The sequence below is a fragment of the Aegilops tauschii genome, chromosome 7, assembly GCF_002575655.3.
Source record: "Aegilops tauschii subsp. strangulata cultivar AL8/78 chromosome 7, Aet v6.0, whole genome shotgun sequence".
In the NCBI taxonomy this organism is placed as follows: domain Eukaryota; kingdom Viridiplantae; phylum Streptophyta; class Magnoliopsida; order Poales; family Poaceae; genus Aegilops; species Aegilops tauschii.
Window position 1 is genome coordinate 567,495,641 of NC_053041.3, and position 14,828 is coordinate 567,510,468.

General features: G+C 50.9%; 2 protein-coding genes across 2 annotated transcripts; both read left to right on the top strand.

Annotated features, from left to right (window-relative positions):
- Window positions 1-9,489: 9,489 nt before the first annotated feature.
- Window positions 9,490-10,032, top strand: LOC141027408 (uncharacterized). Its single transcript, XM_073504436.1, has 2 exons — window positions 9,490-9,708; window positions 9,754-10,032. The coding sequence occupies exons 1-2, from the start codon at window positions 9,490-9,492 to the stop codon at window positions 10,030-10,032; spliced, it is 498 nt and encodes a 165-aa protein (XP_073360537.1).
- A 2,103-nt stretch (window positions 10,033-12,135) lies between these two features.
- LOC141027409 (uncharacterized) lies at window positions 12,136-13,121 on the top strand. The gene is made up of 3 exons (XM_073504437.1): window positions 12,136-12,402; window positions 12,550-12,969; window positions 13,062-13,121. Exons 1-3 carry the CDS (start codon window positions 12,136-12,138, stop codon window positions 13,119-13,121), a joined length of 747 nt encoding a protein of 248 aa, XP_073360538.1.
- The last annotated feature ends 1,707 nt before the right edge of the window (window positions 13,122-14,828 follow it).

Here is a 14,828-nt window from a genome sequence, read left to right on the forward strand (position 1 = left end):
TCGGTATCTCAATACCTAGTTCAATCTCATTACCGGCAAGTCTCTTTACTCGTTCCGTAATGCATCATCCCGCAACTAACTCATTAGTCACATTGCTTGCAAGGCTTATAGTGACGTGCATTACTGAGAGGGCCCAGAGATACCTCTCTGACAATCGGAGTGACAAATCCTAATCTCGATCTATGCCAACTCAACGAACACCTTCGGAGACACATGTAGAGCATCTTTATAATCACCCAGGTTGTGATGTTTGATAGCATACTAAGTGTTCCTCCAGTATTCGCGAGTTGCATAATCTCATATTCATAGGAACATGTATAAGTCATGAAGAAAGCAATAGCAACAAACGAAACGATCAAGTGCTAAGCTAACGGAATGGGTCAAGTCAATCACATCATTCTCTAATGATGTGATCCCGTTAATCAAATGACAACTCATGTCTATGGCTAGGAAACTTAACCATCTTTGATTCAATGAGCTAGTCAAGTAGAGGCATACTAGTGACACTCTGTTTGTGTATGTATTCACACATGTACTAAGTTTCCGGTTAATACAATTCTAGCATGAATAATAAACATTTATCATGATATAAGGAAATATAAATAACAACTTTATTATTGCCTCTAGGGCATATTTCCTTCAGTCTCCCACTTGCACTAGAGTCAATAATCTAGATTACACAGTAATGATTCTAACACCCATGGAGTCTTGGTGCTGATCATGTTTTGGTCGTGAGAGAGGCTTAGTCAACGGGTCTACAACATTCAGATACGTATGTATCTTGCAAATCTCTATGTCTCCCTCCTTGACTTGATCGCGGATGGAATTGAAGCGTCTCTTGATGTGCTTGGTTCTCTTGTGAAATCTGGATTCCTTTGCCAAGGCAATTGCACCAGTATTGTCACAAAAGATTTTCATTGGACCCGATGCACTAGGTATGACACCTAGATCGGATATGAACTCCTTCATCCAGACTCCTTCATTTGCTGCTTCCGAAGCAGCTATGTACTCCGCTTCACACATAGATCCCGCCACGACACTTTGTTTAGAACTGCACCAACTTACAGCTCCATCGTTCAATATAAATACGTATCCGGTTTGTGACTTAGAGTCATCCGGATCAGTGTCAAAGCTTGCGTCGACGTAACCATTTACGACGAGCTCTTTGTCACCTCCATAAATGAGAAACATATCCTTAGTCCTTTTCAGGTATTTCAGGATGTTCTTGACCGCTGTCTAGTGATCCACTCCTGGATTACTTTGGTACCTCCCTGCTAAACTAATAGCAAGACACACATCAGGTCTGGTACACAACATTGCATACATGATAGAACCTATGGCTGAAGCATAGGGAATGACTTTCATTTTCTCTCTATCTTCTACAGTGGTCGGTATTGAGTCTCACTCAACTTCACACCTTGTAACACAGGCGAGAACCCTTTCTTTGCTTGATCCATTTTGAACTTCTTCAAAACTTTCTCAAGGTATGTGCTTTGTTAAAGTCCAATTAAGCGTCTTGATCTATCACTATAGATCTTGATGCCCAATATATAAGCAGCTTCACCGCGGTCTTTCATTGAAAAACTCTTATTCAAGTATCCTTTTATGCTATCCAGAAATTCTATATCATTTCCAATCAACAATATGTCATCCACATATAATATTAGAAATGCTATAGAGCTCCCACTCACTTTCTTGTAAATGCAGGCTTCTCCAAAAGTCTATATAAAACCATATGCTTTGATCACACTATCAAAATGTTTATTCCAACTCCGATATGCTTGCACCAGTCCATAAATGGATCGTTGGAGCTTGCACACTTTGTTAGCATCCTTTGGATTGGTAAAACCTTCGGGTTGCATCATATACAACTCTTCTTCTAGAAATCCATTCAGGAATGCAGTCTTTACATCCATTTGCCAAATTTCATAATCATAAAATGCAGCAATTGCTAACATGATTCGGATAGACTTAAGCATCGCTACGGGTGAGAAGGTCTCATCGTAGTCAACTCCTTGAACTTGTTGAAAACCTTTCGCGACAAGTCGAGCTTTGTAGACAGTAACATTACCGTCAACGTCAGTCTTCTTCTTGAAGATCCATTTATTCTCGATGGCTTGCCGATCATCGGGCAAGTCAACCAAAGTCTACACTTTTTCTCATACATGGATCCCATCTCAGATTTCATGGCCTCAAGCCATTTCGCGGAATGTGGGCTCATCATCGCTTCCTCATAGTTCGTAGGTTTGTCATGGTCAAGTAACATGACCTCCAGAACCGGATTACCGTACCACTCTGGTGCGGATCTTATTCTGGTTGACCTACGAGGTTCAGTAGTAACTTGATCTGAAGTTACATGATCATCATCATTAGCTTCCTCACTAATTGGTGTAGTAGTCAGAGGAACTGATTTCTGTGATGAACTACTTTCCAATAAGGGAGCAGGTACAGTTACCTCATCAAGTTCTACTTTCCTCCCACTCACTTCTTTTGAGAGAAACTCCTTCTCTAGAAAGGATCCATTTTTAGCAACGAATGTCTTGCCTTCGGATCTGTGATAGAAGGTGTACCCAATAGTCTCCTTTGGGTATCCTATGAAGACACATTTCTCCGATTTGGATTCAAGCTTATCAGGTAAGCTTTTTTCACATAAGTATCGCAGCCCCAAACTTTAAGAAACGACAACTTGGGTTTCTTGCCAAACCACAGTTCATAAGGTGTCGTCTCAACGGATTTAGATGGTGCCCTTTTAACGTGAATGCATCCATCTCTAAAGAATAACCCCAAAATGATAGCGGTAAATCGGTAAGAGACATCATAGATCGCACCATATCTAATAAAGTGCGGTTATGACATTCGGACACACCATTACGCTGTGGTGTTCCGGGTGGCGTGAGTTGCGAAACTATTCCGCATTGTTTCAAATGAAAACCAAACTCGTAACTCAAATATTCTCCTCCACGATCAGATCGTAGAAATTTTATTTTCTTGTTATGATGATTTTCCACTTCACTCTGAAATTCTTTGAACTTTTCAAATGTTTCAGACTTATGTTTCATCAAGTAGATATACCCATATCTGCTCAAATCATCTGTGAAGGTTAGAAAATAACGATACCCGCTGCGAGCCTCAATATTCATCGGACCACATACATCAGTATGTATGATTTCCAATAAATCTGTTGCTCGCTCCATTGTTCCGGAGAATGGAGTTTTAGTCATCTTGCCCATGAGGCATGGTTCGCAAGTACCAAGTGACTCATAATCAAGTGATTCCAAAAGTCCATCAGAATGGAGTTTCTTCATGCGCTTTACACCAATATGACCCAAACAGCAGTGCCACAAATAAGTTGCACTATCATTATCAACTCTGCATCTTTTGGCTTCAATATTATGAATATGTGTGTCACTACTATGGAGATTCAACAAAAATAGACCACTCTTCAAGGGTGCATGACCATAAAAGATATTACTCATATAAATAGAACAACCATTATTCTCGGATTTAAATGAATAACCGTCTCACATCAAACAAGATCTAGATATAATGTTCATGCTTAACGCTGGCACCAAATAACAATTATTCAGGTCTAAAATTAATCCCGAAGGTAGATGTTTGAGGTAGCGTGCCGACGGCGATCACATTGACTTTCGAACCATTTCCCACGCGCATCGTCACCTCGTCCTTAGCCAATCTTCGCTTAATCCATACTCCCTGTTTCGAGTTGCAAATCCTACCAACAGAACCAGTATCAAATACCCAGGTACTACTGCGAGCATTAGTAAGGTACACATCAATAACATGTATATCACATATACCTTTGTTCACCTTGCCATCCTTCTTATCCGCCAAATACTTGGGGCAGTTTCGCTTCCAGTGACCAGTCCCTTTGCAGTAGAAGCACTCGGTCTTAGGCTTAGGTCCAGACTGGGGCTTCTTCACTTGAGCAGCAACTTGCTTGCCATTCTTCTTGAAGTTCCCCTTCTTCCCTTCACCCTTTTTCTTGAAACTAGTGGTCTTGTTGACCATCAACACTTGATGCTCCTTCTTGATTTCTACCTCCGTAGCCTTTAGCATTGCGAAGAGCTCGGGAATCGTCTTATCCATCCATTGCATGTTATAGTTCATCATGAAGATTTTGTAGCTTGGTGGCAGTGATTGAAGAACTCTGTCAATGACACTATCAACCGAAAGATTAACTCCCAGCTGAGTCAAGTGATTATGATACCCAGACATTTTGAGTATATGCTCACTGACAGAACTATTCTCCTCCATTTTGCAGCTATAGAACTTATTGGAGGCTTCATATCTCTCAATCCGGGCATTTGCTTGAAATATTAACTTCAACTCCTGGAACATCTCATATGCTCCATGATGTTCAAAACGACGTTGAAGTCCTGGTTCTAAGCCGTAAAGCATGGCACACTGAACTATCGAGTAGTCATCAGCTTTACTCTGCCAGACGTTCTTAACGTCATCAGCAGCAGGCCTGGCACCTAGCGGTGCTTCCAGAACGTAATTCTTCTGTGCAGCAATGAGGATAATCCTCAAGTTACGGACCCAGTCCGTGTAGTTGTTACCATCATCTTTCAACTTAGCTTTCTCTAGGAACGCATTAAAATTCAAAGGAACAGTAGCACGGGCCATTGATCTACAACAACATAGACATGCAAAATACTATCAGGTACTAAGTTAATGATAAATTAAAGTTCAATTAATCATATTACTTAAGAACTCGCACTTAGATAGACATCCCTCTAATCATCTAAGTGATCACGTGATCCAAATCAACTAAACCATGTCCGATCATCACGTGAGATGGAGTAGTTTTCAATGGTGAACATCACTATGTTGATCATATCTATTATATGATTCACGCTCGACCTTTCGGTCTCAGTGTTCCGAGGCCATATCTGCATATGCTAGGCTCGTCAAGTTTAACCCGAGTATTCTGCTTATGCAAAACTGGCTTGCACCCGTTGTATGTGAACGTAGAGCTTATCACACCCGATCATCACGTGGTGTCTCGGCACGACGAACTTTCGCAAAGGTGCATACTCAGGGAGAACACTTGTACCTTGAAATTTAGTGATAGATCATCTTATAATGCTACCGTCGAACTAAGCAAAATAAGATGCATAAAGGATAAACATCACATGCAATCAATATAAGTGATATGATATGGCCATCATCATCTTGTGCCTTTGATCTCCATCTCCAAAGCACCGTCATGATCTCCATCGTCACCGGCGCGACACCTTGATCTCCATCGTAGCATCATTGTCGTCTCGCCAACTATTGCTTCTACGACTATCGCTACCGGTTAGTGATAAAGTAAAAACAATTACAGGGCGATTGCATTGCATAAATAAAGCGACAACCATATGGCTCCTGCCAGTTGCCGATAACTTGGTTACAAAACATGATCATCTCATACAATAAAATTTAGCATCATGTCTTGGCCATATCACATCACAACATGCCCTGCAAAAACAAGTTAGACGTCCTCTACTTTGTTGTTGCAAGTTTTACGTGGCTGCTACGGGCTGAGCAAGAATCGTTCTTACCTACGCATCAAAACCACAACGATTTTTTCCCAAGTGTGCTGTTTTAACCTTCAACAAGGACCGGGCGTAGCCACACTTGATTCAACTAAAGTTGGAGAAACTCACACCCGCCAGCCACCTGTGTGCAAAGCACATCGGTAGAACCAGTCTCGCGTAAGCGTACACGTAATGTCGGTCCGGGCCGCTTCATCCAACAATACCGCCGAATCAAAGTATGACATGCTGGTAAGCAGTATGACTATTATCGCCCACAACTCTTTGTGTTCTACTCGTGCATATAACATCTATGCATAGACCTGGCTCGGATGCCACTGTTGGGGAACTCAGTAATTTCAAAAAAATTCCTACGCGCACGCAAGATCCATCTAGGTGATGCATAGCAACGAGAGGGGAGAGTGTTGTCCACGTACCCTCGTAGACCGAAAGCGGAAGCGTTATGACAACGCAGTTGATGTAGTCGTACGTCTTCACGATCCGACCGATCCTAGTACCGAAAGTACGTCACCTCCGCGATCTGCACACGTTCAGCTCGGTGACGTCCCATGAACTCTAGATCCAGCTGAGTGTCGGGGGAGAGCTTCGTCAGCACGACGGCGTGATGACAGTGATGATGAAGTTACCGACGCAGGGCTTCGCCTTAGCACTGCAACGATATGACCGAGGTGGAAATCTGTGGAGGGGGCACCGCACACGGCTAAACAATCAACTTGTGTGCCTATGGGGTGCCCCGTCCCCCGTATATAAAGGAGTGGAGGAGGGGAGGGCTGGCCCTCTCATGGCGCGCCCAAGGGGGGAGTCCTACTCCCGGTGGGTGTAGGATTAACCTTCCCTAGTTGGAGTAGGAGAGGAAGGAAGGAGGAGAGAGGGAGAAGGAAAGGGGGGCCGCCCCCACCCCAATTCGGATTGGGCTTGGGGGAGGGCGCGCCCCCACCTTGGCCGCCTCCTCCTCTGTCCCACTAAGGCCCAATAAGGCCCATATACTCCCCGGGGGTTTCCGGTAACCCCCCGGCACTCCGGTAAATGCCTGAACTCACCTGAAACCATTCCGACATCCAAACATAGGCTTCCGATATATCGATCTTTATGTCTCGACCATTTCGAGACTCCTCGTCATGCCCGTGATCACATCTGGGACTCCGAGCAATCTTTGGTACATCAAAACACATAAATTCATAATACCGATCGTCACCGAACGTTAAGCGTGTGGACCCTACGGGTTCGAGAACTATGTAGACATGACCGAGACTCATCTCCGGTCAATAACCAATAGCGGAACCTGGATGCTCATATTGGTTCCTACATATTCTACGAAGATCTTTATCGGTCAAACCGCATAACAACATACGTTGTTCCCTTTGTCATTGGTATGTTACTTGCCCGAGATTCGATTGTCGGTATCTCAATACCTAGTTCAATCTCGTTACCGGCAAGTCTCTTTACTCATTCCGTAATGCATCACCCCGCAACTAACTCATTAGTCACATTGCTTGCAAGGCTTATAGTGATGTGCATTACCGAGAGGGCCCAATCAGAGTGACAAATCCTAATCTCGATCTATGCCAACTCAACAAACACCTTCGGAGACACCTGTAGAGCATCTTTATAATCACCCAGTTACGTTGTGACATTTGATAGCACACTAAGTGTTCCTCCGGTATTCGGGAGTTGCATAATCTCATAGTCATAGGAACATCTATAAATCATGAAGAAAGCAATAGCAACAAACTAAACGATCAAGTGCTAAGCTAACGGAATGGGTCAAGTCAATCACATCATTCTCTAATGATGTGATCCCGTTAATCAAATGACAACTCATGTCTATGGCTAGGAAACTTAACCATCTTTGATTCAATGAGCTAGTCAAGTAGAGGCATACTAGTGACACTCTATTTGTCTATGTATTCACACATGTACTAAGTTTCCAGTTAATACAATTCTAGCATGAATAATAAACATTTATCATGATAGAAGGAAATATAAATAACAACTTTATTATTGCCTCTAGGGCATATTTCCTTCACCGCGCAGCGTCGCCTCGACTCCGCTCAGCTGGAGTGCAACGCCGCCTACGGCTTCACGCCTACCGCGACCGAGACAAGCCGGGTCTCCGACGTGCGAGCCCGGGGTGGCGCGATCGGCTGCGCCTTCGGCGCCCTCCCTCCCGTCTACGAGACTCCCCTGAAGAACATGCGTGCCGCCCAGGCGGCCACGATCGGCCTCGATCAGCTCGAGGGCGACGAGAAGAAGGACCGCCTGAAGCGGGTGCAAGACCTCCTCGACGCTGCCAACGCGCAGCAGGACCGCCTCAACCAGCTCGTCAGACCGGCCAGATCTGGCTCCGCCTGCGCTGGCGGACCCGGCGATCAGCAGAACACGGCGTCCTCTCCACCCGGCGAGGCGCACTCCGGCCGCACCCGGACCCGGCGCAACCCCGCCCCAACGACTGCTGGCGGCTTGGGTGACGAGCCGGGCCTGGAAGACCAGCGCAGACTCGACGCTCCCCTGCAACCCGGCCGGCGTCCGGCCTCAGTCGACCCGGCCCCCCGTGGCGCGGTCGCCAGCCGACTGGGCCCGCACGCCATCAACGACACCGACGCCCACCACCGCCTCGACCGACTCGCTCTCTCCCTGGAGGTGGAGGAGAGCAGCGCCGTCGGACTGGCGTGCTTCGGCCCACGCATCCGGGACGAGCCCTTCCCCAAAGGGTTTACGCTCCCCCGCGACACCCCAAGTACAACGGCATCGTGAAGCCGGAGGACTGGCTCATCGACTACATCACCGCCATCGGCATCGCCGGCGGCAACCATCGCCTCACCGTGCGCTACGCGCCGCTCATGCTCCAGGGGTCGGCCCGCACTTGGTTGAATAGCCTGCCAGTGGGCAGCATCAACACATGGGTCGATTTCGAGCAAGCCTTTGTGCGCAACTTCACCGAGACTTACCGGCGACCGGCCGCCCAAGCCAGCTCGCCATGTGCATGCAGGGGCCGGCGGAAACCAGCCGAGAATACCTCGCGCGCTGGACCGAGCTCCGGAACAGCTGCGAGGGCGTCCACGAAGTCCATGCAATCCAGTACTTCGTCAACGGGTGCTGGGATGGCACCCTCCTCAAGCACAAGCTCCTGCGCTCCGAGCCGGCCACCATGGCCGCGCTCATGGTGACGGCGGACAAGTACGCCAACGCCGACTCCGCCATGAAGATCCAGGTGGCGCTAGATTAAGCCGGCAAAGCGAAGCCGGTTCCCCCTCCAAAGCCGGCCGGCGAAGGAAGGCGGTAGCAGCACAACCAGCAGAACAACCAGCGCAAGGCTGACCAGCCGGCCCAGCGCTACGAAAACCGGCTCGTCGCGGCAGCCGAGCTGGCACCCGCGACCGACCCGGCCGCCAAGCGCCGGCAGACCGGCAAGACGACGTGGCAACCCGCCATGAGTTTCGAGGAGATGCTCGGCGCTCCATGCAAGCACCACAGCGGCGCAAGGCCGTCCACGCACACGCTTCGGCAGTGCGCCATCACCAAGCGCATTATGAGGGGCGACATCCCGCCTCCTCCGGCACCGGCTCCGGGAGCGGGGCAGCCGCCTCCGCCTCCTCCGCCGCCCCCGGCTGGCGGCGCGATGCGCGACGATGTCTACCTGGCCCAGAACGCGACTTACGTTGTCTTCACCAGCCTCGGCGACGACAAACGCAGCAAGCGCCTCCTTCGGTAGGAGGTGAACACCGTCATCCTGGCCAAGCCGGAATACATGCACTGGTCGGAGCGCCCGGTCACCTGGACTCGGGAGGACCACCCGGCCGTCATGCCGAACTCGGGTGGTTACGCCGTCGTCCTCAACCCCACCATCGTCGTGCCTTGGCGCACGTGCAAGTTCTCCCGGGTTCTCATCGACGACGGTAGTAGCATCAACATCCTCTACCGCGACACCATGACCAAGCTCGGCCTCGAGGCCAAAGACCTGGAGCCGACCCGGACAATCTTCCATGGCATCGTTCCCGGCCTCTCCTGCTCTCCGATCGGGCGGATCCGGATCGACGTCCTGTTCGGCGACAGCAACTACTGCGAGCCGGTCTGGTTCGAGGTGGTGGATCTGTCCAGCGCGTACCACGCGCTGCTGGGCCGACCCGCACTTGCCAAGTTCATGGCGGTTCCCCACTACGCCTACCTGAAGATGAAGCTGCCGGGTCTGAAGGGCTTCATCACCATCACCGACGACTACCACAAGTCCCTGGAGTGCGCCCGAGACGGCGCCAAGCTGGCTGAGTCACTGGTCATAGCCGAGGAGCGGCGCCAGCTCGACCGGATCGTCGCCCTGGCCAATGAGACGTCGGCCATGCCGATCCCAGCCGAGGAGCCGGCCAACGAGGCTTCGTTCAAGCCCTCCATGGAGACCAAGAAAGTGAAGCTGAACCCGGAAGACCCCAGCTGCAGCAAGTACGTGGTCGTAGGCACCCGCCTCGACAGCAAATAGGAAGGCGAGCTCGTCGACTTCCTCCGCGAGAATCGGGATATTTTTCCATGGACCCCAAAGGACATGCCGGGTATCCCGAGGAAGTACGCCGAGCACAGACTCCACGTCCGCAAGGACGCCAAGCCTGTCCGCCAACCCCTACGACGTTTCTCCGAAGAGAAGAGAAGAAACATCGGTGAAGAGGTCGCCAAGCTTTTGGCGGCCGGCTTCGTCATGGAAGTGTTCCACCCCGAGTGGCTCGCCAATCCAGTCCTCGTCCTGGAGAAGAACAAGACCTGGCGCATGTGTATCGACTACACCAGCCTGAACAAGGCCTGCCCCAAGGATCCGTTCGCCCTCCCGCGGATCGACCAAGTCATTGACTCCACTGCCGGGTGTGAGCTCCTGTCCTTCCTGGATGCTTACTCCAGCTATCATCAGATGAAGCTGGACCCGGCCGACGCCCTGAAGACGTCCTTCATCACGCCCTTTGGGGCGTATTGCTACATCACCATGTCGTTTGGCCTGAGGAACGCCGGCGCCACCTTCCAGCGCTGCATGCAGAAATGCTTGTTGCTGCAACTCGGCCGCAACATCCACGTCTATGTGGACGACATCGTGGTGAAGACCAAGTAGCACCTCACGCTCCTCGACGACCTGAAGGAAACCTTCGCCAACCTGGGCGAATACAAAGTCAAGCTCAAACCGGAGAAGTGCGTTTTCGGCGTCCCGGCCGGAAAGCTACTCGGCTTCCTCGTCTCGGAGAGTGGCATTGAGGCAAACCCGGAGAATATCAAGCCCATCGAGCGCATGCGCAAGCCGGCTCGGCTACGCGATGTCCAGAAATTTACCGGCTGCTTGGCCTCGGTCAGCCGGTTTCTCAGCTGGCTGGGCGAGAGGGCCTTGCCCCTGTATCAGCTGATGAAGAAGACAACGCCGTTCGAATGGAACGACCAGGCGGACGAGGCTTTCCGGGACATCAAGCCCATGCTCTCCATCGTACCAGTCCTGCCCGCACCGGCCGAAAAGGAGCCGCTGTTGCTCTACATCGCTGCAACCTCGTGGTCGGTCAGCATAGTGATGGTGGTCGAGCGACCAGAGAAGGGCAAGATCCAAGCCGTCCAGCATCCCATCTACTACCCGAGCGAGGTGCTCTTCGCCTCCAAGCGGAACTACCCGCACTACCAGAAGATGTGTTACGGCGTGCACTTCACCGCCAAGAAATTGAAGCAGTACTTCCAAGAGCACATTGTCATCGTGGTCAGCACGACCCCTCTCGGCGAGATCATCGGGTGCCGGGATGCCTCTGGCCGGGTCGCCAAGTGGGCGCTCGAGCTAGCCGGCCACACCATCCTCTACGAGCCCCGCACTACGATCAAGTGCCAAGCTCTGGCCGACTTCCTCATCGACTGGACCGAGACCCAGTACCTGCCGCCGCCGCCGGACTCAATGCACTGGCGCATGCAATTCGATGGCTCGAAGATGCGTCTCGGCCTAGGGGCCGGCATTGTACTGCCCTCCCCGAAGGGTGACCGGCTCAAGTACGCGCTCCAGATCCACTTCGCCGCCTCCAACAATGTCGCCGAGTATGAAGCCCTTGTGCATGGCCTCCAGTTTGCCAAGGAACTCGGCATCCGGCGCATCCTGTGCTACGGCGACTCGGATCTGGTGGTGCAGCAGTGCTCCGGCGAGTGGGACGCCCGCGACCCCAACATGGCGAGCTACTGTTTCCTCATCCAAAAGCTGTCCAGATTCTTCGCGGGCTGCGAGTTCCTCCATGTCCCGCGCGTGGAAAATGAGGCCGCCGACATGCTCGCCAAGATCGCCTCGTCCCGGCAGTCCATCCCATCCGGCGTCTCGCTCGAGCACCTGCACAAGCCATCCGTCAAGCCGTCTCCGGACTCCGAGTCCATCTACGTCCCGGACGACCCGGCCGCGCCTCAACCAGGCCCGAGGACTGCCGAACCCGGCCCAGGGGCTGCCGAACCCGGCCTGGGGATTGCCGAACCCGGCCCGAGGACTGCTCAACCCGGCCTAGGGGCCGCAACCGTCGACCCGGCCGCCGCCATTCCCGACCCGGGTGCTGTTGAACCCGGCTAGGGGGCTGCCGCCCCAGAACCCGCCATGGTGGCCGTCTTCGCCGTGGTGACGGCGCCATCGTGGGCCCTGCCCATCTCAGAGTTTCTGGAGAACGGGGTCCTCCCCATGGACGAGACCGAGGCCCAGCAAGTGCAGCGCCGGGCGTCCGCCTACAACATGATCAATAACGAGCTCGTCAAACGCAGCTCCATCGGCATGTTCCAGCACTGCGTCGAGCAAGACAAGGGCACTGCGATCCTCCTCGACATACACGAGGGCGAGTTCGGGCACCACGCCGCCTGGCGGTCTATGGTGGCCAAGGCTTTCCGCCATGGTTTCTACTGGCCCACGGCCCTCCAAGACGCCGAGTCGCTCGTCCTCAAGTGCGAGGGATGCCAGCGCTTCAGCAAGCGCAGCCACTAGCCGACTTCAGCACTCCGAACCATCCCGATCGCCTAGCCTTTCGCGGTCTGGGGACTCGACATGGTGGGGCCCTTCAAAACCGCTCGAGGTGGCATGACGCATTTGCTGGGGGCGGTGGACAAGTTCACCAAATGGATCGAAGCAAGGCCTATCAAGAAACTGGACGGGCGAACGGCCGTCCGATTCGTCAAGGACATCGCGGTGCGCTACGGCATGCCGAACAGCATCATCACGGACAACGGCACCAACTTCGCCAAGGGCGCGCTCGCGCAATACTGCTCTGTCTCCGGCATCCGCCTCGACCTGGCTTCCGTTGCACACCCACAGTCCAACGGCCAGGTCGAGCGGGCCAACGGCCTCATCCTATCCGGCATTAAGCCGCGGCTCGTCGAGCTGGCTCGACGAGCTACCGGCCGTTCTCTGGAGTCTCCGAACAACGCCAAACCGCTCGACCGGGTTCACCCCGTTCTTCCTCGTCTACGGAGCAGAAGCCGTCATCCCGACCGATGTCGAGTTCGACTCGTTGCGAGTCATGATGTACACTGAAGCCGAAGCCAAAGAAGCCTGTGAAGACGGCGTCGACCTGCTCGAAGAAGCACGTCTCCTAGCGCACAGCCGCTCAGCCATCTACCAGCAAGGCCTGAGGCACTACCACAGCAAGAAGATCAAGCCCCTCGCTCTCCGGGAGGGAGACCTCGTCCTCTGACTCGTCCAAGAGCAGACCGGCCAACACAAGCTGTCCTCCCCGTGGGAGGGTGCTACCTCTTTAGCATGCGTTGGTTTTCCCTTGAAGAGGAAAGGGTGATGCAGCAAAGTAGCATAAGTATTTCCTTCAGTTTTTGAGAACCAAGGTATCAATCCAGTAGGAGGTAACACGCAAGTCCCTAGTACCTGCACAAACAATCAAGAACCTTGCAACCAACGCGATAAAGGGGTTGTCAATCCCTTCACGGCCACTTGCAAAAGTGAGATCTGATAAAGATAATAGGATAAATATTTTTGGTATTTTTGTTGTATAGATTGGAAAATAAATATTGCAAAATAAACGGCGACAGAAATAGCTAATTGACGGGAGATTAATATGGTGTAAAATAGACCCGGGGGCCATAGGTTTCACTAGTGGCTTCTCTCAAGATAGCATAATTTACGGTGGGTGAACAAATTACTGTCGAGCAATTGATAGAAAAGCGCATAGTTATGAGAATATCTAGGCATGATCATGTATATAGGCATCACATCCATGACAACTAGGCCGAAATGATTCTGCATCTACTACTATTACTCCACACATTGACCGCTATCCAGCATGCATCTAGAGTATTAAGTTCATAAGAACAGAGTAACGCATTAGGCAAGATGACATGATGTAGAGGGATAAAGTCAAGCAATATGATATAAACCCCATCCTTTTATCCTCGATGGCAACAATACAATATGTGTCGTTTCCCTTTCTGTCACTGGGATCGAGCACCGCAAGATTGAACCCAAAGCTAAGCACTTCTCCCATTGCCAGAAAGATCAATCTAGTAGGCCAAATCAAACTGATAATTCGAAGAGACTTGCAAAGATATGAAATCATGCATAAAAGATTTCAGAGAAGAATCAAATATTGTTCATAGATAATCTGGATCATAAACCCACAATTCATCGGATCTCGACAAACACACCGCAAAAAGAATTACATCGAATAGATCTCCAAGAAGATCGAGGAGAACTTTGTATTGAGATCCAAAGAGAGAGAAGAACAATCTAGCTAATAACTATGGACCCAAAGGTCTATGGTAAACTACTCACACATCATCGGAGAGGCTATGGTGTTGATGTGGAAGTCCTCCGTGATCGATTCCCCCTCCGGCGGAGCGCCAGAAAAGGGCCCCAAGATGGGATCTCACGGGTACAGAAGGTTGCGGCAGTGGAAATAGGGTTTCTTGGTGCTCCTGGATGTTTTCAGGGTATATGAGTATATATAGGCGAAAGAAGTAGGTCGATGGAGCTACGAGGGGCCCACGAGGGTGGGGGCGCGCCCACCCCCCTGGGCGCGCCTCCCTGCCTCGTGGCTTCCTCGCTGCTTCCTTGACGTCCACTCCAAGTCTCCTATATTGCGTTTGTTCCAAAAACGATCCTCGCGAAGGTCTCATTCCGTTTGGATTCCGTTTGATATTCCTTTTCTGCGAAACACCGAAATAGGCAAAAAAACAGCAATATGCACTGGGCCTTTGGTTAGTAGGTTAGTCCTAAAAATAATATAAAAGTGCATATTAAAGCCCATTAAACATCCAAACAGATAATATAATAGCATGGAACAATCAAAAACT